Raw genomic sequence first — 26,120 nt, 5'->3', positions numbered from 1 at the left:
ATCATGTAGGCAACGAGAAAATAGCAGAATAAAACAGGAAAGTTTTGTGGAAAGTTCTATTGAGTCTCGGAATAGAAATTTACAGACAAGTATTGAACTACAATTTTCATCACGACACCAAAAAGCATACAAAATCTTTTAAAAGATTATCTGACAAAGCCTAGGAATTATTCTTCCATAGGGAAACTATCATTATTTTATTATTTATTTTGGTATAAAGTCAGATCTTTGGACATAGAACTGTCAAAGAATGGAATAATACCCAATTGGTTATACAGGGAAAGAGATTTATGTGCATTGTTTACGAAGAAAACGATAACTTTCCAGTATTGGAAAGTAGCCAGATCTCAGCTGAATTGGAAAGCAGCCTTTACCATACAGAGTAATGACAACATATTAACACATGCAGATTATTCATGCAGCAAAAAGAAAAATAATAGAGTGAAAGTCAATGGTAAAAGTTGGTGACCCTCTCTACCTTACGGAACTTTAGTATTCAAACACTGCTATGGAACCCCATTCAATGTACAAAACTGTGAATGTGTCATGTGGCTAGTCAATCTGCAGGTTTTAAATTTTACATAACTTCATTTTTACTTAGACAAGAATATGTTCTATGACGATGCATGTCCAAACATGGAATTTGGCTGAGCGGCATTGAAGCACATAGTAGGCTGGCACAATTTCTAGTTTGCCTACCGGGAAATGTAAAAGTTTGCATTCTGTATAAATGACCTTTAGGCTTCAATTGTTGTATGCAACTTTAGCGAAGCAACGTGCTGTGGCTAACCTATACCTTGAAGGTTTTGAGCATTTATACAAATACAATCATGAACAAAATTTATGATTTAATACAACTAAACAAGTTTCAAAATTTTCTAGAAATGAAGTATTGGCGGTTAAGTGAAATTTAGCTTACATTATATTATAAGGTCATTGCTTAATTATGAATTATACATCGGGTAAAAGATCTTCGAGCTAAAAATTTTTTTCACGTTTTACCGAGTTTGAAAATAATAAGAATAATAATACACAGCTTGCAAATATTTACTGTACGAATATCAAAAGTAGGGATTTATTAATAAACCAGTAATACAACAATTGTCGGATGTTTTTGCTTTCGACACTTCGTACGTGGAAAGCGGTATTATATGCGAAGGATAAAGGGAATTGTAGTTCATTGGTGATGCTGGACTACTTGTTTGACAATCCTCATCAGGTTGTTAAAACAATGCTATTGGCTAAAATGAATTGTTTTGACTAGTGGTAATTTGTTACCAAATGTGTAAGATCTTATCATAGTAAAAACATAATGTTATTTATATTTTATTCATATCACCAACATTTAGACTATTATTGATATTTAAATGCCTCATTTTAAATAACAAATAAATAAAAATCCCTTCATTTCCAACGTTTCTAAGTATATCTGCTTTTCAGATGTTACTACAACTAAAAACACACAATTAATATTTTAATAATTATAAAAATCGGTAAAACTAACTTAACTTACAATCAGAAAAATGTATTTAACTACTATGGTTTAAATGCATGTGGCAAGTTGGACCTCAGGGAATTGTCCTGTGCCTGTTATGTTTAACTTATCTCTTATATCTGTGCATGTTATCTTATCTCTTTAAATATTGCGAAGCTCAGACGAGTGTGAGACGACTGCCAGATGTTGACCTAGTTACATCGAGCTTGATTAGATTGGCGAGGCTGTGAATGTTGAGTTTAGCTCCAGTTCAGCTTCCTCTTAGTGCATCGTCTGAAGTATGACGCTGTCACAGACTTGAATTTGACTCCTGGAAACTGGAGTCATATTCGTCTGAAGAGATAAAAAAGTCGGAAACGAAGAAGCTCAAAATGAACTCTGCATCGTTTCGTCATCAGAAACAACTAGAATGCAAAATAAAGTGTAAATCTAATGAGTGCACAACAAAGATGTTTTAGACTCTAGTCCAAAGCACGGTGGAGCACTTCACGTTTTCTACACTTTACATAGCTATAGTGGGAAGATCGACACTTATCAATTTACATGTTGAGTTTAGTTCTCAACATTCACATTGTTGTGAGACTGTTCTTAAAATACTGTATTATATTGTGAAAATTAAACTCTGTCTCAATTTTTTTTATAAAAAGGAGTGACCGATCCCCTTTTAAGCCTTATTCTGTCCGTCCTCGTGGGCCATTGGCTGTGCGAGGATCTTATCAAACAGAATAAGGGGGAGAGTCGATACAGTACAAGGTCGATGGTACTGATGAAAAGTCCAAGCTCACAGACAGGATTCGAACCTGCGCTATCTCTGACCCAGACTCAAAGTCCAACGTCTTAGAGCACTCGGCCATCGGCACTCCCGATGATATGATATAGGCAACTGTATTGCTTTTTATATTTTTTATCTGGGACTCCACAATCTCACTTACATATTCAGGACCTTAGTGGAGGTGTGGAAAACACTTGTCTGTATGTGACATAGTGACGCTTTGTTTCTCATATTTCCCGAGATTCTCTTAACAAAAGAGACTACTGTACAGATTTAACAATATATTTCCCGAGTCCAATGAACTCTAGCCAATTTGTTATATAAAGTTCAAAATCTTTGAGTAGGCACTAGAAACTACGAAGTTCAGGTACTCCTGTGACAGGTAGATAACATTTATTACTTTTCTCTTATCAATATCCATTGCATGAACCTTGATAGTCTACCTCTTATCGTACCTCATTAATTCTCTACTTGACAGGTAGATAAGTATACGTTAAGAAGGTTAAGCCTACAGGTTTTATTAGGTGTTTTTTATACTGAAACTGATCAACTATAATCAGCAAGTTGGAGTGCAGTATGTCGCTCGTGTACTTAACTAATATTAGAACCAAATACTCTCGTAGTTTTGATAAGAGTTGCGACCAACGATTTAGTTATGCCTGCAGACAAAAACTGTTTTTTAAGATGGCGTTTTAAAACGAATTATTTTACCAAAGGTGCAATTCCTATTTTTTTATTCAGTCAAAGCGTTCTTTTTAACCTAAAAGAATACTTTCTGAACAAGCATGCTACAAGAAACATTGAGCCAAACGAGTATCAGGCGCTCATGGCTATACTACAGCTCCTGTACTAACTACTATTGGCAAGCCACGAGTTAGCCCAAGCAGCTGTGTATTAGAGTGGTATCTTATTGTTTTGCAGGCACTCATGCTAGTAGCATTTAAGAATACTTTTACAAACAATTAACTAGTTTGCAGTTAATTAATTAATTGGTTAACACTAAAGCATTTTACCCTCTATTAGGAACTCATGTTTTACGATTTGTTGATAAGAAAGTGCTTTGTGTATTGAAGCTTTGTGCAACATGTAAAATATTTACATAGGTTTACGTTTATTTCAACAGCAAAAATTCTTGTTTGTTTGATCCTGTTTAATTTCTGTTAGATTATAACAGATGGTTAAAAAATATATATTTTTTTAATATTTATTTATTTCATAAATATTTGTTTTTTGGAGTTTGTAAAATTGGCATGTAAATTGTAAAATGGCCACAGTTTTCGAAATGACTGTTAAAATCTCATTGACTGTTGACAGTCAAGTAATTTATAAAGAGAGATGTCAATTAAAATTTGTAACTTTCCTTTCTAAACATGTGTTTTTGCAGGAAAGGTTACTGAATAATTAGAAAGGTCTTTCTGAGATTCACAAGGACGTGGAGTAGAATGATAAGATAAATCTGCAGGTTAATGACTGCTTATGTAATATTGGCATATAAATACAACATGTTCTGGTAAAAATGCAATCCGTTAATCTCAGTTGTTCTGTCTGATATCGAAGTTAAGGTAAACACTTGAGCTGGTAAGCCTCGATTCTCTGGATCTCTAGAGAGGCTTTAACAATTGTGTCATGGTCTGAGGATCTTGTAGTTTCAATTATAACTACGAGTATAACGACATAATCACTTTAAAAACGATTTCGAAAGACTTGAGACTATCTAAACAACTGGTTCTCTAACCTACAACCCTCTTTTTGTGTTTAAAATTTTGACGATCTCCGACCCCAAAATTGCAATTTTTAGGGGGGGGGGTGGGCAGTATAATACCATTAAATAAATGAGGCACGTATCCTGTAAAATGTTGTGCTTTTATTGTATAGTAGCATCATAAAACATTTGTTAAAACTAAATGTTATTCTTCCAGTAGTAAAAGCACGACGGTAAAACCGATAATAAGTAACGTGAAAACAAAATCTAAATATTTAATTTATAATGCGTTATAAAGCCTGTGGACGAGCGCATATGCTGCTTGCTAGGAGATTTTATGAACTAACTCAAGGTTCCAATGACTTAACCTTCTGTCTGCTCAATTTAATCTGTAAGTTTCTTACTCTTCAAGTGTTTGACTTGATATTTTGAGTTAGTTCAGCGTTGTAATGGATACATGTTTAAAATGAAGTGCCTGACACGAGGCAGATACAAATGAAAAACAAAAATGCAGGACATAGAGTTTTATTTGAAGTTTGGATTTACGCCCCTAAGCCGGAGTGTGTCGCTTGTGTTAAAGTACTGTCCGCTGAATCAACGAAACCATTGAAAATGTCGCGTCATCTGGAAACCAAACATAATGGACTCAAGTATAAACCGGAAAGCTTTTTGAACAAAAATGGCAAGCTCTGAAGCATCCTACGAAGTATTACTAAAATGAGTAATGCAAAACAAAATGTTCTTAAAATGATCCAGCGTAAAAAATGTCCTAAAGCACCAAACTGGCTGAAAACGTCTTCAGAGAATCTCTCTGTCTGTCTGTCTGTCTGTCTGTCTGTCTGTCTGTCTCTCTGTCTGTCTGTCTCTCTCTCTGTCTGTCTCTCTCTCTCTCTCTCTCTCTCTCTCTCTCTCCTCTCTCTCTCTCTCTCTCTCCTCTCTCTCTCTCTCTCTCTCTCTCTCCCTCTCTCCTTCTCTCCTTCTTCCTCTTTTAGGAATATTTTCTATCTCTATCACCTCTCACATAACAAAAATACAGGTTTAATTACAAATTTCACAAGACATTAAATTCTTTTATAGTTAAGATTAATTATAAATTATAATTATGATATTTTTTCTTTAACTTTTGTCGTTTCCTAGAACGGGTTTCAAAACTGAATAACATTGCCGTAGCAAACTAAAATCTGTGTGAATTCAATATGAATTAATAAAACTAATTCATTGTCAAAGTTTCATTCACTAAGTATTACATGAATGACTGCGCTAACACTAGTTAGAGATTACGCACTGCAATGTTTGCCCATTACACAGTAATTGAAAATAGTTCTATTCAATTTGACGGAGATTAGATTAGATCATATTAGATAGTAGTATATCATGCAGCTGATAATAATAGAACAACAGTTGTGTTATGAACATTTGAACCCTTGTTTTTAATAAACATTTGTGGCGTTATCCACAGGTAACATAATTATCTATTAATGTATACATTAACATATTTATATTACAGTTTATGTGATACGTTTATAATAAATCCTTGTGTACATAAAATATAAATCGTATTAATAAATTACGCGTAGGATGAAAATTAAAATTATACATTGCTATTATTATTATCAATAGAGATTATCATTGCAACATATATTACCATAACATTGATCAAATTATTTAATTTGTGTAACTGAAATATTTTCAAATAAATTGTTCTATATTTGTATTCCAATGTGTGTACTCTTAAATAATTTCCAAAAGTTTTCATTTTGTGACAGTGGCGTAAGTCCTTCCAGGACCATTCTCTTCCATAACAAAAGTGAAAACTAAAACTCATAAACTGTAATGCTTAAAAGATTGTTGAGGTATATGATGTCTGTCCTATAGTAAACTTTATATTATTGTTTGATGATGATGTAGGGAATCTTTCAGGGAGTTGGGGTTGTTGACTCTGCCCTGCCTCTACATTCTTGAGGTGGTCACATACTGCAAATCAAAGTGTGATTTGGTTCGTGGCGGTGACGTTCACCAATATGGGACAAGAGGCAAGGACAATTTTCGAACTAGCCAATACAGATTGACGTTATCACAACACCTCCCGCAACAAGTTGGTGTCAGACTCATCAACAAGCTCCCTGAGAGTGTAAAAAATTCCATCAATCAAAATCAATTAAAAACTCGTCTCAAATGCCTTTTGGTGTCAAAAGCGTTTTATTCTGTCGATGAATTCATGACGAGCCGCTGGGAGGTCTAAATTTGCACTGTATTTAAATAATCAGTTTGTATGTGTTTGCTCTCGATCTGGAGTCGGTATGTGTATGTTTGCTTTGGATCTGGAGTCAGTTTGAATGTGTCTGAGCGAATGTATGAATTGTAAGTGTGAATGTGTATGAAGGTATAGTTAGAACTATTTATTTTTGCTTATGACGATTGCGATACAATGTTATATTGTTTAAAAAATGCAATAAAGAGATTATTATTATTATTATTATTACTTTTGGCAAGCCACGAGTTAGCCCAAGCTAGTATTAGAGTGGTATCTTATTATTTTGCAGGCACTCATGCTAGTAGCATTTAAGAATACTTTTACAAAGTAGTTGTTATTCATTGTAAAACCAACAAACAATTAACTAGTTTGCCGTTAATTAATTAATTGGTTAACACTAAACCATTTTACCCTCCTACATATGTTATTAGGAACTCATGTTTTGCGATCTGTTGATAAGAGAGTGCTTTGTGTATTGAAGCGTTGTGCAGCATGTAAAATATTGACATAGGTTTACGTTTATTTCAACAGCAAAATTCCTTTTTGTTTGATCCTGTTTAATTTTTGGATGATTAATTACATGTCATCAACTGTATCGGAACAATAACGTACACTATCGGCATTAATTTTTCTTTTTTTAAGGAAGACGTGAGGTTCGCAGAAAAACTTGATTTAAGCACAAGTCAATTGTATATTAAAATGTGGTATTGTAACATATTGGAATATTATTAATAAACCACACAGTTTTTTTACGAAATAGTTATAAGAACACGTCTATTCAGAAAGTTAATTTAAACCAATAAATAATATTTTACAATGATATATTATATGAAAACGGAGCTTAGAAGACAAAGCATAATATTTTAAAGTAATTTCACTTTTCCCATATAATTTTTTTGGTCCTGCTATCCTACAATAATTTCTTGAGCCCAGTGCATATATTGCATACTGCTGTTATCCAGACCATCTCAATTACGATTACGCCTGGATGGCCTGGAGGTACGATTTGGAGTGACCACAAAATTGTAGGTTAGGTTAGATTAGGCTATTCCACTCTTTCACTATTTTGTGTAAACGAGCATAGATTTGAAGTTTTCCAGAATTACCTAAGTAGTACGAGTATATCCACCTAAACACAGCACCCTCTTCAGACAGTTACAAGTCTCTTCAAAATTATAAATGAGGAAGTAACCGAACCACTGATCTCTTCAAAATTCTGCACGAGAAATTGATCAAACCAATTGTCTCTTTAATATTCTGGGTAGAAAAGTGATGAAACAATTGATCTCCTTAATATTTTGGATGTGAAGTGCTCAAACATCACGTGTATAAATTTTGTGTATCAGACTTCAAAAGTTTGGTTAGGTTAGGTTAGGTAAGGTTTAGTTAGGTTAGATTAGGTTTGAGTAGGTTAGGTTTGGTTTAGTTAGGTTAGGTTAGGTTAGGTTTAGTTGGGTTATGTTAGGTTTAGTTAAATTAGATTAGATTAGGTTTGGTTAGGTAAGGTTATTCCAACATTCCACTCTTTTGTGTAAACGGGCATAGATTTAACGTGTTTCGTAATTACCTACTTACTACGGGTATTCACCCAACCCCTGCACACTACAAAAGAAAGCAATCATAGTTATTTCAGAACTATGATAATAATATGGTGGATCTTGGTTTGTTGGATTTTGGGCCTATTTGTATGTATTCTGGTGAATTCCGGTATCTTTTTAGATTATTGCAGGGTGATTAGAATGGGTTAGGCTCTATAGCTAGCTATACAGGTAAGATACTAGGACCGCTATAAAATTCACAATGATATAGTAACTTTGCTAGTTTAAGTGCATAGGCTGGTGAAGTGATCCAACCATTTATCTCCTCATCGTTCTGTTTGCTGAGTATCAAGCCAATGATCGCTTCAATAGTATAGTTAGGGAGTGATAAAACTAGTAATCACTTCAATATTCTGGGTGGGGAAGTGATCAAACCATTGATCTCTAGTTAAAGAGTCTAGTTAAAGAGTGATCAAACTACTAACCTCTTCAGTATTCTGGTTGAGGAAGCGATTAAGCCATTGATCTTCTCAAAGTTATAGAAGGAGGTAACAACTGGGCTCCTCAAACTTCTGGTCGGGCAATTGCCCAAACATGATCTCCTCCAAATTCTGGATGAAAAAAATGGTAAAACCAATCTCCTAAAAATTCTAGATGGAGAAGTGACAAAATTACAGGTCTCTTCAAAATTATAGATGAAGAAATAATTAAACCACTGATCTTTTCAAACTTATGGATGGGAAATAGCTCATTCCAATTATATCCTTAATATTCTGAATAGAAAATTGATCAAACTATTCTGATTTGAAAATGATTTTTTCAATATTCTGGTATGGAAGTTATCAAACCATTGATCTTCTCAATATTCTGGATGGAGAGTGTTGAAACATTATGTGCATACATTTTGTGGACTTCAAAGGCATGGGTAAGTTTAGTTAGTTTATGTTAGGTTCAGTTACGTTAGGTTAGGCTTGGTTGGGTTAGGTTATTCCAATCTTCCACTCTTTTGTGTAAACGGGCATAGCTTTGATGTTTTTCACAATGGCCTATGTAGTACGATTATATTAACCCAACCACAGCACCTTCTTCAGACTACAAAAGAAAGTTGTTGTAGTTATTTCAGAACTAGGATATAATATCATGGATCTTGTTTTGTTGGATGATGGGCCCGTTCGTATGTCATCTATTGAATGCCGATATCAATGTATATTACTTCAGGGCGATTAAAATGGGCTAGATACGATACTAACGATACAGGTAAGATACTATGATCGCTATATAATTCAAAATTAAATTACAACCTCGTTAGGTCAAACTGGAGTACAGGCTGAGGAAGTGATTCAACCACTGACCTCCTCAAAATTCTAGGAGGGGAGTGTCCAAACCCCTCATCTTTTCAAAATTCTGGTTGGGGAAGTGACTAAACATGATCTCTTCCAAATGATCAAACTAATGATCTCAAATTTTAGATGGGGAAGTGAAAAAATATAAATGAGGAAGTAACCAAATTACTGATATCCTCAAAATTTTTGGCGATGAATTGATATCCTCAATATTTTGGATAGGGAATTAATCAAACCAATTATCTTTTCAATATTCTGGGTAGGGAAGTGCTCAAATATTGCGTGCATGAATTAAAGACTTCAAACATTAAGTATCATACAGAGCATTTAGCAGAATGTAATGTAATTATCTTAAAGGCAAAGTTCACTTTTTATATCTGAGTTGTGACTCAGAGTTTAATCGATTATACAATCTGCACAAATTTCTATTTGGAAAATTATAATTAATTGATTTTATTTTATGTATCGTAAATAATTAATACACTACTAGTTACTAATATAAAAATATATTCAAAATTCACTAAGACAATATTAAATTGTTTTAATTAAGTAACTAGTTGGTAACCTTAAACATTTCTTCTAAAATAACAAACAAAATGAAATAAACACAAGTTTTATTTGTGTTACACTATTTAGTTGACAATTTTCGATATTTTATAGATTCTATTTTAGCCCACAATACTCATCGCGTAATTATAAAAGGGTTAGTATTCATTTTGAAAGATTAAACGTATAACATTAAAATTCTATGCACCTCAAATGAGACATTGCATAACAGCATCTTACAATTCATATTTTGTAAATTGATAGATTTACGTCGCTTTCCTGTTTGAAAGTATTACTTTGCAACAAACTCAACGAGTATAGAAATATCTAGTATAAAACTGGTAATTAAAAAAAAACCAAGAAATTTTCTTAAATTATAACACGAGGAGAGTGTTATAATAAGGAGATTTATACAAAATATAACACATAACTCTTTAAACTAACCTGTAACATTTATATTCTTACAGAGTAAAACAATGCAAATCGCCAAGATTCTGGCACGGCGGAAGACAGAAGAAGAGGAGGGTAATGATGGTGGGACCAAGCTGAAGAGAGTTCTGGGACTGGCGGACCTCACGATGTTGGGTGTTGGCAGCACTCTGGGACTGGGAGTGTATGTGTTAGCTGGGGCTGTAGCCAAGACTGATGCTGGGCCTGCGGTCACAATATCCTTCCTCATTGCAGCTATAGCCTCAGCCTTTGCGGGTAAGTCAATAGATACACTGAGACTGGCAGACCTCACGATGTTGGGTGTTGGCAGCACTCTGGGACTGGGAGTGTATGTGTTAGCTGGGGCTGTAGCCAAGACTGATGCTGGGCCTGCGGTCACAATATCCTTCCTCATTGCTGCTATAGCCTCAGCCTTTGCGGGTAAATCAATAGATACACTGAGACTGGCAGACCTCACGATGTTGGGTGTGGGCAGCACTCTGGGACTGGGAGTGTATGTGTTAGCTGGGGCTGTAGCCAAGACTGATGCTGGGCCTGCGGTCACAATATCCTTCCTCATTGCTGCTATAGCCTCAGCCTTTGCGGGTAAGTCAATAGATACACTGAGACTGGCAGACCTCACGATGTTGGGTGTTGGGCAGCACTCTGGGACTGGGAGTGTATGTGTTAGCTGGGGCTGTAGCCAAGACTGATGCTGGGCCTGCGGTCACAATATCCTTCCTCATTGCTGCTATAGCCTCAGCCTTTGCGGGTAAGTCAATAGATACACTGAGACTGGCAGACCTCACGATGTTGGGTGTGGGCAGCACTCTGGGACTGGGAGTGTATGTGTTAGCTGGGGCTGTAGCCAAGACTGATGCTGGGCCTGCGGTCACAATATCCTTCCTCATTGCTGCTATAGCCTCAGCCTTTGCGGGTAAGTCAATAGATACACTAAGACTGGCAGACCTCACGATGTTGGGTGTGGGCAGCACTCTGGGACTGGGAGTGTATGTGTTAGCTGGGGCTGTAGCCAAGACTGATGCTGGGCCTGCGGTCACAATATCCTTCCTCATTGCTGCTATAGCCTCAGCCTTTGCGGGTAAGTCAATAGATACACTGAGACTGGCAGACCTCACGATGTTGGGTGTGGGCAGCACTCTGGGACTGGGAGTGTATGTGTTAGCTGGGGCTGTAGCCAAGACTGATGCTGGGCCTGCGGTCACAATATCCTTCCTCATTGCTGCTATAGCCTCAGCCTTTGCGGGTAAGTCAATAGATACACTGAGACTGGCAGACCTCACGATGTTGGGTGTGGGCAGCACTCTGGGACTGGGAGTGTATGTGTTAGCTGGGGCTGTAGCCAAGACTGATGCTGGGCCTGCGGTCACAATATCCTTCCTCATTGCTGCTATAGCCTCAGCCTTTGCGGGTAAGTCAATAGATACACTGAGACTGGCAGACCTCACGATGTTGGGTGTGGGCAGCACTCTGGGACTGGGAGTGTATGTGTTAGCTGGGGCTGTAGCCAAGACTGATGCTGGGCCTGCGGTCACAATATCCTTCCTCATTGCTGCTATAGCCTCAGCCTTTGCGGGTAAGTCTATAGATACACTGAGACTGGCAGACCTCACGATGTTGGGTGTGGGCAGCACTCTGGGACTGGGAGTGTATGTGTTAGCTGGGGCTGTAGCCAAGACTGATGCTGGGCCTGCGGTCACAATATCCTTCCTCATTGCTGCTATAGCCTCAGCCTTTGCGGGTAAGTCAATAGATACACTGAGACTGGCAGACCTCACGATGTTGGGTGTGGGCAGCACTCTGGGACTGGGAGTGTATGTGTTAACTGGGGCTGTAGCCAAGACTGATGTTGGGCCTGCGGTCACAATATCCTTCCTCATTGCTGCTATAGCCTCAGCCTTTGCGGGTAAGTCAATAGATACACTGAGACTGGCAGACCTCACGATGTTGGGTGTGGGCAGCACTCTGGGACTGGGAGTGTATGTGTTAGCTGGGGCTGTAGCCAAGACTGATGCTGGGCCTGCAGTCACAATATCTTTAGAGCCTTCAAAATCAATTCAGCCGTTCTTACTAAATTAAATCTATTCTTACTAGGATTTAATCGAGACTGATACTACTGAGTAGGTATCAATCGATTAAATCCTTGGCTCAAGGTCTTCGGGTTGCGAACTTTTTCCACCTGCGTCAGATTTGATTTGACGATAGGTGCAGTGGTAAAAGTGGTGCAGTAAAAAAACTTCGTAATTTTATCTATATATAATAATCATACTTGTTTGTATGGAAATGAAACATATTTTGGACGCCCTATTTAACGTTAGAAATCTATTCTAAGACAACAGCGGGTGCAGATGAATATTATTATGAAAGATTTTCACGAACTCATTTGAATACTGAGCGTCTTTTTCTGATTTAGCTAACAACTCTACTCCTGAACTCATTTTTTGCAAAGTTATGGTACAAGAGGGGGTTGTATAAATTTGCGTACCCAACTGAAGAGGGGTCACATCGTTACAGATGTTCTTCAGAGGACCGTGCCTCTAGATGTAGGCTTTGAGATTGCGAACCAGTGAGACAATAACTTTGACCAGTGAGTTTAACTTTTTAGCTGACAGACCCCGTTATTTGCAGAGTCGAAGAAAGAGTCTTCATACAATGTGATAGGAATAGCGCTGGGCTACTCTTTGTACCGGCTAAGGTTTGTACCTGTTCTCGCCCTGTAAAATTAAGATCAGGTTTATTATAGCTCATACTTTCACTGTAGGAGAAGGTGCGTTTATACCCTGATGTAGATTGGTGTTGCCTCAATTTTCGTGTCCTTTTTTTGGAATATATGAATGAGTACGTTTGATTATTTGATCAATTCAGTAAATAATTCATAAATATGTAAAAGGCGGTGGGGGTAACAAATAACATTCGAGAAACTATATGTTTGGTAACAAACTAAATATTAAATGTTGTAATAAAAAAACATATGTTATTGTGAATCATTTAATAATAATACAAATAATACTTTATGTGAACTTGTAATTCACATTGTTGACTCTGAACTTAAATTTCATGTGATGGAATAAGAACAGTGGGGAAATGCATTCCCTTGTATTAATACGAGGTATAACCCGTACTTTTTCCTTATATCTTTGTCATACTAATGCGCCTTCGTTTAAAAAGTATACATCTTTAGATAGTTCTTCAGTTAGAACTAGGAGCCTCCCCCTCCTAGCATACATCATCACTGGTGCAAAATCTGTCACCTTGTAGTGTTTATAAGTCATCACCCCAGCCATTACATGGCTTCTCTTTCCGAAACGGATATTCTCCACGATGTTCAACTGGTGGATCAAGATGGCTACAAGAGCATAACGTAGATAATATGTCCAAACATCCTAGGTGTGGGAATGTTTGGTTGGATAAGTCCTGTAAATGCCAGAGCCTTCCTGCAAAACCTTTTCATCTACTGCTTTAATCCCTTTTTCCGTTTGTACCTTTTTATGATAACAAAAATGTAAAGTATGCTCAAACTAAGTAAGTACGGCTGACTAAGATCCGCTGGTAATTCAGTCTTCAGTATATCAGGGACGTAAATAGATATTTTTCTGGACCACTTTCCAGTCACATTAGCCAAAATAGTTCAATAAACAGTACGGAATTTTTAAAACTCATACTTCGTATGAATGGCACAAGAACCACACACAAGGACCTGTTGATTATTATAAATTATACTCTCATAAACAGCTCATGGTCCGACTTAATGTCAAACGGATTACTTGTAACTGAAAGAAATGTCGATAAGAGACAGTTAAATATGATGAGACAGAAATGATAATAAAACACAATAGTGATCCTAGCCTACGCAGTTAAAATTAAATAAAAGAAGCACATCTTCCGCTGTATTCAGGCAAACACTCAGTTGAAAGTACAACGGTTTTCGCAAAATGACCGGATAAAGCAACGTCCAGCGTGGCTCTGCTGCTTGGATGGGATGGACCGCTGGGCGATCCTGTCCTTGCAAGCAGTCCGCCAGCTCTAACATGGTGTTTCGGAAGTCACCTTTAAACCGTTGGTCCTCAAGTTAAGTGTTAGAGAGGGCTTCTTAGCCCTAACTTCGCCTAGTAAAATAAGACATCTTTCTTTAATTTACTTTTTAGACCTACCGATAAAAATTTTCTCTCTACCTTAATTCAATTTCAACACTTTTGTTATGTTTAGGGAAGTACTATATTATACTTTGCATGTACGCTTGGACAGTTGTTTCGTGAAAATGGGTTAGGCCTGTTTGGTATTATCCAGTTTACACCGATTCCGTAAAGTCAACAGATACAGACTTGATCTCAAGAGAATACTCGATGATAAAATAATGTAAATTTTTCTGTCTGTTAGAGATAAGGTAGGTCATGGATTATTCGTACATGTATAGTGTTATTAGCTCAAGTATCAAGATACGCGTAGTGCGCTGCATTTTTCTTATCAGGATGGCAACAGCGCATCGCCATGTGCACTGATACCACAACAGTGGCTGTTTGCGTGACTACTCAAGGTGTAAAAGCCAATATACGCATTTAATGGTCGATCTATTGCAGACAGAAACACTCACAGCTTTGAATTTAAATCTTCCTAAAACCTTTAATCCTACACAATATTTATAGAAAATCCGTATTTTAAATTTTAACAATGGACTATTCTACAAGTAAAAAAGATACTTAATAGAATTCTTGATAAAATAGTCAAAATAGAAATTCGAAAGACAAATAGGAACCATATACATTACTCAGATATTACCATATACATTTGCTCAAACAATACGACATTGTGTGGCAACACGATAATAGTAATAATAAACTACAGTTTTATAGTAATTTTCCAGTTAATCCTAGAATTACATTATAAAAACTAATTCCAACCATTTAATCATATGGTGGTTCCTACTTTTTTTTAAATAATTGTTATTATTTACTTATTTAAACTTATCAACATATCAGTACACATTTATATTTTGTTTGAAAAATTCTATATTATGCCTACTAGAAATTTTCTTCAAGAATTCATATTATTACAATTTTTACGCCCTTAATAGCCTACTATTCTAAGTACTTTCCTCCACTTACCTTTTTATTGTTTTTTTCCTCTTAGGCAAGAAGCTGAAAGATTGCATTTAGTACTAAAAGGTCATTGCGCTGTTTCTTAAATTACAGAATATTCTGTAATCGTAAGGTTATAGGTAGGGGCCGCTTTCTGTCGAGACCATGTGGGAGGATTTTGGGCTCACACGTTTCTCCTTTCAAAGTAGGGAAATACCAAGCTATCCAGTCAAAGCAGGCAAGGGTGGCACAACATTAAGACCCTAGCAACTGTCTTTAACACTAAGTCAACCCCACCAATTCCAACAATCGCTTCCACAGTAGACTATACCTTACATCTACTCTTACATCTCAATATTTTTGGTTAGTGATGTTCCCATCCTGGATATCCATAGTGTTGCCCAAATTTAAGTCGGTTTTTGTTCCACCCAGTGGGAGGAATGAACCAGCCAGAAGTGAACCCCTGGGGGGACGTCACTAAGATTAGAAATCCAATATAATTGTGTCTAGTGTCTCAAATGAATTTTAAAACTATCAATTCCTAATAGTTTTTGATTTTGTTATTGTTTATTTACAATTTTGAAATCTACGGTCCAGGCATGTGCTATGCAGAGTTCGCAGCCAGAGTGCCAAAGGCCGGCTCAGCCTACGTCTACAGCTACGTCACTGTCGGGGAGTTGGCAGCCTTCATCATCGGCTGGAATCTCATCTTAGAATACATTATTGGTAAGTCCTGTAGTATAAAGTCTACTGGCTTATGGAGTTTACTGTTAAGTTGATTTTATACGAGTAGTATCACTATTTTTATATTCAAGGTCAATAAAAACGTAAATTTTGAAATACTATAGAGTATTTATCAGTTCTTTAAAAATTTGTATATTAACGATGAGAGTGTTGAAAGGATGATATATTTTCAGAAATTTTTCATCATATATGTTATAAAATGTATAACAGAAGGTTTTGAGGATTGAAATCTATCCTCTTCGTCAGTGTCCTACTTACGCCTGTGCTGGTGTGACGTGTGATAGTGCTTTGTTTTCTCGTGCTTGTGCTGTGACAACGCTTGTGTCCTTTTTCTGCTGACTGGACTCCAGGCAGTTTTCGTGTATATTTGACCCTTTTCTTTCTCATCTTTATTTATTAATTTGTTTTGTATGTACTTTTTTATCTTCCCAACTGATGAAGAGGATAGATTTCAATCTTCGAAACGTCGTGTTATAAATTTCGTAACATATAAAGATGGCTAAGGTCCGAAATCCTATTTATTGATAGTAAATCAATTAATTAGTACACCGGGGAACGGTCGCTGCATGGTTCATTAAAATGTGTCTCTTTAAAAATTTGAAATTTAGTATATTCATTGAACAATAACAAAACTATCTTTAATACAATAATCGACTAATATAATTATGACATCCTTATCAGTTTTCATTCTCCATTCCCTTAGCTTACATGTAGTTACCCCAAGTGCGGCCACAAGAACCACCAACCGTCACTCCCGCCGGGTCCGCAGCAGAAAGGCCCTAACTTCAGCCCCAAAGACTAACTTCAGCTTGTCAATAATTCTAATATTATCTGGGAGAGCGATCCCAGAAAGACTGTCGAACGAATTGGAATTAATAATAAAGATGCACCCTACGAGTTCTACGAGCACTAATATCAAACATAAAATCAAAATTTTTGGCCAAATAAATTGGACAACCATTATACTAACTCCTCTTCAATAAACAAGGGGTGTCAACGTTGAAAAATACAAATCTATCTGTTGCAGGTGCTGCCAGTGTTGCTCGAGGACTCAGCAACTACATTGACTCCCTCTCCGGCAAGGTGATGAGTCACGCCCTCACTGAGGCGTTGCCCATCGGTGTCTCCTGGCTCAGCCCTTACCCCGACTTCCTCTCTTTCACCTTCATTCTGGTTGTCTCATGTAAGTTAAACATTAGACTCTGACGTACTCAAGTAAGGTGAATGTTAATGTCTAGGTTAGTAAGTGCATGAGATATTGCCCTCTTCAGCTCCTGAAGATCCTCACACCAATATGGATTATGGTACTCATAATCTCAAAATTGTGCACACATAATTCAAAATTGTCCTTATTCCGAAAAACAGACTACGCGCTTATTATGTAGAACATTTTTTCTGGAAATTGAACACCCTAGTATCATTATAAGACTTTTTACATTATAAACCCATGAACAATTCATTTTAACTACGATTTCAATGTCTGCTCAACAAATCCTACCGATAGTCCTGTTGGTGACAGTTGTCTTGGTAATTGACGTTGTCTGTAAGGTCAATGTGTGTTGACAGTGCTGGTTGCATGGGGACAGGGAGGTCAAGAAGTAACTCTTCTCAACAAAGCCTTCACTATGTTAATTTGTTGACTTACTAATTGCTATTGCGTATAAGTTTAAAGTTTTGTTGACAGTGCTGGTTGCATGGGGACAGGGAGGTCAAGAAGTAACTCTTCTCAACAAAGCCTTCACTATGTTAATTTGTTGACTTACTAATTGCTATTGCGTATAAGTTTAAAGTTTTGTTGACAGTGATGGTTGCATGGGGACAGGGAGGTCAAGAAGTAACTCTTCTCAACAAAGCCTTCACTATGTTAATTTGTTGACTTACTAATTGCTATTGCGTATAAGTTTAAAGTTTTGTTGACAGTGCTGGTTGCATGGGGAGTCAAGGAATCTACTGTTCTCAACAACGTCTTCACGATAGTCAACTTGTTAACTGTTGTCTTGGTAATTGCCGTAGGATCATTTTACAGTGAGTATAAATCCAAGCATAATAAAAACAATTAAATACGTCATCTAGAAGTACATATAATACTAAGATCAAAATGAAATACTGAGCCCAAAAATACTCGTAACTTATATACATTTAGTGACATTATTTGCTAAGTCAAAATAATGAAACAGTTTCTCGCTCACTTCAAACTACATTCATTTTTATATGTTTGTTTTTTGATTCCTTTTATGAATTAAAAAAATCTCTTCCAACGGAAGTAAATGTTTAGATATTCTAGTACTTATTATGCCTTTTTATATTTTGTGCTTTCTAAAAGATTTCAAATACAAATGGGGCTTAATTTTGGTGTCAATTTTAATTTTCCACTTTTCAATGGATGTCCAGTCCACCTGATGTTAGCCCAAAAAGTAGCATTATATGTCCTTGTCGTGTAGAGTTAAAACTTCATAGTTTATTTTTATTAACAGTGTATAACAGTATTTAACACAGTACTATACGACACCAGGAATTATATTAAAACCAAACTTCTCCAGTTCCTACACATAACGTAGCTATGGCGTGAAGGGTTAATTCGATTTGAATGTTGATTTTGGCTTCAGTTCCCCTTTCTACTAGTGCAGCGTCTGAAATTGTACACTGTCAAAGATCTTCCTCTTAGTCTCTGATAGCTTCAGGTTTCAGACGCTCCTCTAAGAGGAAGTGGAACTGGAGCTATAGATCAACCGCTTGCAAAGAAACGTGCGCAGAAGCAAATATATGAGCAGCCACGCACAGGAGGGGCCCCTCCAGTGGCGGGGAGTGGGAAAAGCATCCCTTGGTCTTTGTTTCATCAGCTGTGTGGATCGTGTCTGACTCGCGCCAATTTGTTTACACTGCAGCTACTTACCTATTCTCTAAGTATGTTGCATTTTGTGTGTAGGCATTTAAAAGCGTAAAACATTAATTGAACAGACTAATGCAGCCATAGATGTGTCCAGGGAGCTTGCATTTTGGTGTGAGATTAGCCGCAAAGTGGCAGTGGACAGGTCAGGGGATAGAGCAAGCAGGCGAGTGCCGAGCAGTAGTGGGGATACTGGGAGAGGGTGGCATCACAGTGGCGGAGGGTAATTTACCTCGCCCTGGGTGAACTAAAATCGCCCAGTATCTTTTTGTAAGCGATTTTCCTTATAACTCAGCATTTATTTCTACAGTTTGTTCAAACAATGAACTAGTACGAGCATTTCGAAAGAATTATACGACTCCAACATATAACACTAAAGCCCATCATTCTATACTAGATCCATTACGTTTTGTCTTTCCTGTATCGCTAATAGTATTTGTTAGTTATAGTTGGGTTATCAGAACAAACTTATATTAAGAAAATTAATTCCACAGTTGACGTCCACAACTGGACCAAACAGAGGAGCGAGATTCCTGCTGCAGACTCTGCCGGGAACCCTATCAAGGGAGGTGCCGGAGGATTCATGCCATTCGGGGTCTCTGGAGTCATGGCAGGGGCTGCAAAGTGCTTCTACGGTTTTGTAGGGTTCGACTGTGTGGCCACTACAGGTAACCATTACAGTCTCTAATTCTTCTTCCTGAGTTGTACTCATTTACAATGAAGAGTGGTCACTTTGGTTTTACTCTGATGTCCAATTTTTAGGAGAAGAAGCGAAGAACCCGAAGCGAGACATCCCAGTCTCAATCATAGTCTCTCTCGTCATCATATTCCTCGCTTACTTCGGCGGAGCTACAGTCATCACGCTTATGTGGCCTTATTACCTACAGGTACCCTTGAGTTTTGCTATAACTACGGTATTGTGATCGTATCAATTTCCGTTTGTGTTTGAAATGTTGACAGTCATGAAAATCAGGCGATATAACTAATTTAAACATAGAAGATAATGAAATAACTACTCTAAAGTATTGTATGGCAATGAAATTTAATTTGGAGATGACTGAAAATTGAAGTGCTAAAAATAGATAGTTAAAAAAATATGGAGACTCAAACAGTTAAATAAAAGTATTTTTATCATTCAATGAAAGAAAAATATATTTACCACTATAATTTTAAGACAAAATTGATGCAGCTTTAATGCTTAAAATAAATCAACTTAAAATTATTAGACCTAAAATACGATAAAATAGACAGCATAAACAATATTACGATATTCATTTTATTTTTCGCATCATAAAATAATTTTTTCCACTTGCACATTAAGCATACTTCTCTGAAGTTCTCAAGAAAATCATTAAAGCTGTAAATTGTGTAGAGTTGGCCATGCAATTTACTCGTATCACTACAACGTAATCAGAATATTTAGCCCTTCATTTTTCAAATACCAAAATACTTTTTAGAGCTAAATATTAATATATTTATATCTTAATTTATACAAAATTAAAAAAAACGTTCTTTGAAACATGTTTGTTGAAAGTAAAAGAGTAAAATAATTTCTCTAACCGGACATCGTTAAGTCGATTTATATAGTACAAATATTTTGTACTATTAAATTTCAACAGATATTTCTGTAAATTGAAAAAAAGTGGAACGTTTAGCTAGTGATTATGTTTGCATCAATTTACTGCAATTTTTTTTTAATGGTCCCTGGTTAACATATAGGTCTATTCTTAGTTCAAAAGTCCTCCCGGGCTACGCCCCTCTTATCTTGAATACCCTCTTAACAATTTATTATCTATTGTATTTATGGACTTGGCTCGATAGGCAAATAGTAAATGTGTTTTTAATCACTTGTCTAAGACAAGAGCAATAAGTGTAATAATTTATACACTTATACACAGGTGATGGTAAATGTTGTATAATTTATCTTTCAAAGTCAGTTCATTTATAAATGTCATGTTATGTGCAGAAGCTTTTCCTAGTCTGGGGTTTCTATTGGGATTTCAATCAACTATAATAAAATGCCATAATTTATTCATCATAAGTGTGTTAACTGAAAAGTTAAGGACCAACTTTAGTCTCCATATAGTCTTTCGATTTCCCCACTGTGGCCTAAAATAGTTCAGTTGTTATTGAAATCGTTGCGTTTATTCAATAAACTATCATTGAATAGTGGAGGAAAAGTCAAGAAATTTTAGAGGTGCTTGAAAAGACACTCTCCGACTGTAAGGCCTAATCTAAACTTGGATAAAGAAATTGGAATATCTTTCAGAGACTATCACTAATCTTAGAATTGTTTGTTATTATACTTAAAATTGCTCATGGTGCCCCTGTTTTTCAAAATGAAATTTAGTGTGGAGCCGCGGACAACTGCTAGTATTTTTATATTTATTAATATTGACTATTACAAATTATTATCACAATTTCATAGGATTGAAACTAAATATGTATGACTGTGAGTAAAATTACTCTATTTAATTCATTATTAATTTAAAATACTACTATTTAAATTATTTTACCACACATTTGAATTAAGCAAAATGTTTTCCAATTAGTAACAACTAAAAGTAATAGTATAATTTGTTTCCAGGATGCTGATGCACCTCTGCCGTACGTGTTTGGAGAAGTTGGTCTCTCGCTGGTCAAATGGATAGTGTCTTTGGGTGCAGTGTTCGCTCTGTGCACAAAGTGAGTTAATACAAATATTCTATCACATATTGTGAATATATTTGCTAAGATATACCTAGATGTAAAATACAGATCTATAGTAGAGAATCAATAATTTAGTACCTTGAGATTGTTATCAAAACTATACCGTAATTATACTTAAAACTATTGAGTCCATTCTTCATGGTATTGATCGCTAAATTCAGTATGTTGTTGTTTTTGATAGCTTTTTAGCAACCAAATATCTAGTGGAGGGTTCGTGGCAATAATATATCTAGAGGCTAATCATTTAACAATCTCTTGTGTCACTCTCTTGTTAATTTCCGTACATGATGGACGTTCTGTTTTCAGGATGTCCTTTACTTGTAGTATGTTGGGTGAATTGTAAAGTTCCATCCTGTCAACCATTGCTACGACATTCCCCTCTTCTGTCATCCTGGTTTTGCAGCCATTCTTTATAAGATTACAGAAGAATTGTATGCTTATTCATACAAGAATAGATAGTTTCCAAGTATCCCTCATCCGTGGGAAATCTAAAAGTCCTCTTCTGTGATTAAGACTCCTCTTGTTCTCCAAGCCTCAGATATGACCTTTATTTAGATTGTGTCTATTTAGATACATTAACATGACTATGTTTATTATCATTAGCGTCACTCACTTACTACATACTGCCAATAAAAGGGTTGATCTCTCTTTAATCCTTCAATATCTAACGCAAATGGTATCTACATAAATTGTTCCTTCTAACATAAAATGGTGCCTAAATGCACTTCACTTTAAAATCATAATTTAGTGTAAGAATTAATCAGGTTCTACATATTTTGGTTCTAAAAATATTTTAAATGCCCATCAGATGAAGAAATGTATAAAAACATTAAACACGAACAAAAAAAAAACAGTTTTATTTTTTCATCCTTAAATAAAGGTTAAAGAAAATACATTTTGTTGCAATATGTTGGAATGCTTTGTACCCTATTCCGAGGATTCTGTACGCCATGGGTAATGACAGGCTATTCTTCCTCTTCCTCGCCTGTTTCCGGACATGATAAAAATTAACTATCTGTTTTCAAATGTCAGTTTTGTTACAGTATGTAGGACTGCCTATTCCCTAGTCCGAGGATTCTGTACGCCATGGGAAATGACAGGCTATTCTTCCTCTTCCTAGCCTGTTTCCGGACCTAATAAACATAAACTATCTGTTTTCAATTGTCAGTTTTGTTACAGTATGTTGGGCTGCCTGTTCCCTATTCCGAGGATTCTGTATGCCATGGGTAACGATAAGCTGTTGTTCCACTCTCTCGCCAAAATCAACGCCAAGACACACACGCCTCTCTTAGCCATTCTGCTGGGTGGTGGCTTCTCAGGTTCATAGTTAGTCAATCAATACTTATTAATCTACCGTTCAGAACGTATTATTTCTTTAATTTCAAAAAACTAAATTAAATATTTACTCGTTGTTTAATGTTTGTTAATGACGATGGGATAATTTGACTTCGGATATTTGCCATCGTTATATGTTACAAAATTTATAACACGACGTTTTGAGGATTGGAAATATATTCTCTTCGTCAGGTGCTAGTATAATTAAAACGAGAAAAAATTACAAAAACGAAAAAAGGTGAGGAAGGAAAGGGATCCAATACACCGGAACACTGCTTGGAGTTTGAACTCCAGAAATGTCAGGACTCCTGTCTCGACAGGAGAGAATGAACCCAAACGTTATAACAGCATTGGATGTAAGTCACGAGCATGAAAAGTCAAAAGCACTTTCATACGTCACAACAGCTCAAGCGAAAATGGGATACTGTATTAGGGTTTTTAACAATTTTTCATCGGGAAAAGCAGTTTTCGGGTATTTTTTTATACCTTTTTTTTGTTTTCTTTTCTATATTTAATCATGTACTAATTATATTTAATAGATTTCAATCCTCGAAACCTGTTTTACATTAATTTGTAACGTATAACGATTGCAAATAACCGAAATCCTATTATACTATAAAATATTTATTCTTAAGGCTGTCCTTTGAGTCAGTAAATACAATATACTGACAAAAATTCACAGACAATAAGGTTTACTTAAAGATTTTTGTGGAAGAAAAGGGATATATCCATTGAATGTAGATATCCATTGTATAGTATGACACCTTACAAAGATATTACCTTATTCCATAAACTCTGTATACAACTATTCAGTGATTCACACACGTTTTTGAAAGATAAGGAAAATACACTGCTTTGTCCTTAAAGAAATTAACACAACGTTCCTTCTATTTCATATCCAATAAAAAAATAAAACAAATTATTTCACTACGCATACAGTATTGTTATTTTTAAAGGGAACATTTTGGTGTAATGAATGTTAACATGAACAATAATTTAGGTAAAAGTACAGCAATAAAACATGTACAAAATAAGACTAATAAGAGCTTTGGTGTTATATTTATAATAGTAAAATATTTTTGGAAAGACTTTTCCAATTGATAGACTCACAGCCTACTAACGTAATAAATATCGTGTTAGTGAAGTTGCGTAAGAATCGGACGTTGATTTGAAGTTGTTGATGGAAAATTAATTTCAGTGGCAATAAATTTACTAATATTTTTTACGGATTTTGCAGTGGTGTTTTAATTCAACCCAAGAACTGTTGAATATTTTTTTTATTTTGCCTCATTGCTTTAGGCACTATAAAACAATTGGAGGTGGAATATTGTTTATAATTAAATATTTCACTTCAGTTAAAAAAAAAATCATCTCAACTCTTGATTTTTAACCGCAATAATTATTTTGTAAAAGTATAGTTTAGGAATAAATATTTTAACAGTGGTAAATAAGATTTCCAATAAAAACGAAATCCTAAATAACTGGTTAAATAGAGTTGCCTTCAAAACTATATTAGTACTATTATAGCTTAGTCATTTCGAGGCTGTTGGTGAGAATGTGGTTGTAAAAAGAATATGGTATATATCCAACATCTTTTGTTTGGAAGAAATAATGTAGTTGACTAGTTTAAAAAGTACCTATATTTAATCGTTTGAAATATGAATGTTCAAAGTTATAAATATTTGTGATATTTTGTATCGAGTAAAAGAGTGTACCCGTTATGTAAGGCAATTAAATGTTTATTAATATTTGACAAATAATACCTTGTAGGTGTATTTTTATATTATTGGTTTATTTTCATTTTGCATATTATATCTTTTATAGTTACATTTAATATAACTTTGTTTTATCACTTCATAAAACACTATATAATTAATCTAAAGTGGAATAAATTGATGTATGTTTTATTAACTAATAATTTATTGTTCGGAATTTCAATAATAGTAAATTTTATTATTAAGAAGGGCGATGAGCGTCTGTGAGTTACTCTAGAATTTACTTTATAGTGTTGAGAGTGGACTGACTAACCAATGTTGCAGGTATAATGGCGGCAGTGTTCAACCTGGATCAGCTGATAGACATGATGTCAATCGGAACTCTGCTGGCTTACACTATAGTAGCCATCTGCGTCCTGGTACTCAGGTATGTGTAAACCTTGACCCAGTTGAAAGTGTCAAAGTTTATTTAATTTATTGAAGAAAAATGTTATTGTAACTAAATATTTTAGTTTTCTTATAAAGGATTTGTGTTTAAAATGAGAATTAGGTCAAACGTAACGATAAAGTTTTTATAACACTGCAATGAATCGTTCATTGTACATTTGTAAGTATAATACTCGCGTTTTGTCACAGCTGGCTGGAATTGATTTCGGTTAGCTACTTATATTGGATTATATCAATATAAGAATTAAAACGTTTTGCTTGGATCAATGATCAAGCTACACGATTGTTAACGGTTCAAAGAATTGAAAAGGTAGTCAGTGAAATTTATTGGGGCTCGTGAACACTTTTTCACCGATATCCCACATTTCATGACCCTGACATTTTTGGATGATGGCTATTATTGAATAATTTATTTAAAACACCAATTCCATTTATTTATTCATTCAATGTTTCCCATAAACAGCCGCTCATAAACTCGTCCTGTTCTAAATCATTGCTAAAATCTGTGAATATCTCGAGGATAAGTCACCGTAATATATGATGATCACGAGGATGTTATCTAAATGTGTGATAATCACGAAGATAAGTCATCGGAAATCAGTGATAGTCACTAGGATGTCACCGTAAATCCGTGATAATCACTAGGATAAGACCAGCGATTTCTTCAATCTCTTGTCTTCCTTAGTTAAAAGTATCAAGTGAATTGAAGAGATCACTTCGTGTGTTTTTAGTATTGACGTCCTGGGCTAATATAAATCATGTATTACTGATCGTACGTAAAATAAAAATATTTTGCAATTCTATACAACCCACCCCACCCCCCCACAGTTTCATGAACTTTAACTCCAAATTACCATATTCAGAGAGCTGCTGACACAGTATTCCTAACAGGTATCAAAATCCAAAACCGCCCACGCCTGGGTACCAAGTGCCGACTGTAGCAATGCTGATAAATGGTTCTGCACAGTCTGAGCTCAAAAGTACTGCAGCAACCTTCAAGGACATCTTCAACCTGAGGGGAGAGAGATATCCTACAAGTATATCCGAGAGGGTCTCTTACGGGGCCCTTGCAGGTTATGGTGAGTGGCTCATAACTTCCACTATCTTT

General features: G+C 35.8%; 1 protein-coding gene across 1 annotated transcript in view; it reads left to right on the top strand.

The window, feature by feature from the left end:
- The window catches only part of LOC124366885 (cationic amino acid transporter 2-like), a 68,846-nt gene that overhangs the window by 2,550 nt on the left and 40,176 nt on the right, over window positions 1-26,120 (top strand). The window contains exons 2-11 of the mRNA XM_046823485.1: window positions 10,118-10,355; window positions 15,773-15,901; window positions 16,947-17,102; window positions 17,840-17,944; window positions 19,301-19,474; window positions 19,569-19,693; window positions 21,394-21,491; window positions 22,695-22,834; window positions 24,890-24,992; window positions 25,904-26,091. Coding sequence (XP_046679441.1) covers window positions 10,118-10,355; window positions 15,773-15,901; window positions 16,947-17,102; window positions 17,840-17,944; window positions 19,301-19,474; window positions 19,569-19,693; window positions 21,394-21,491; window positions 22,695-22,834; window positions 24,890-24,992; window positions 25,904-26,091 — 1,456 coding nt within the window. The remainder of the gene's footprint in view (window positions 1-10,117; window positions 10,356-15,772; window positions 15,902-16,946; window positions 17,103-17,839; window positions 17,945-19,300; window positions 19,475-19,568; window positions 19,694-21,393; window positions 21,492-22,694; window positions 22,835-24,889; window positions 24,993-25,903; window positions 26,092-26,120) is intronic.

The sequence above is a fragment of the Homalodisca vitripennis genome, chromosome 7, assembly GCF_021130785.1.
Source record: "Homalodisca vitripennis isolate AUS2020 chromosome 7, UT_GWSS_2.1, whole genome shotgun sequence".
In the NCBI taxonomy this organism is placed as follows: Eukaryota; Metazoa; Arthropoda; class Insecta; order Hemiptera; family Cicadellidae; genus Homalodisca; species Homalodisca vitripennis.
Note: the sequence above shows the minus strand (reverse complement) of the source record. Positions and strands in the feature narration are given on the sequence as shown.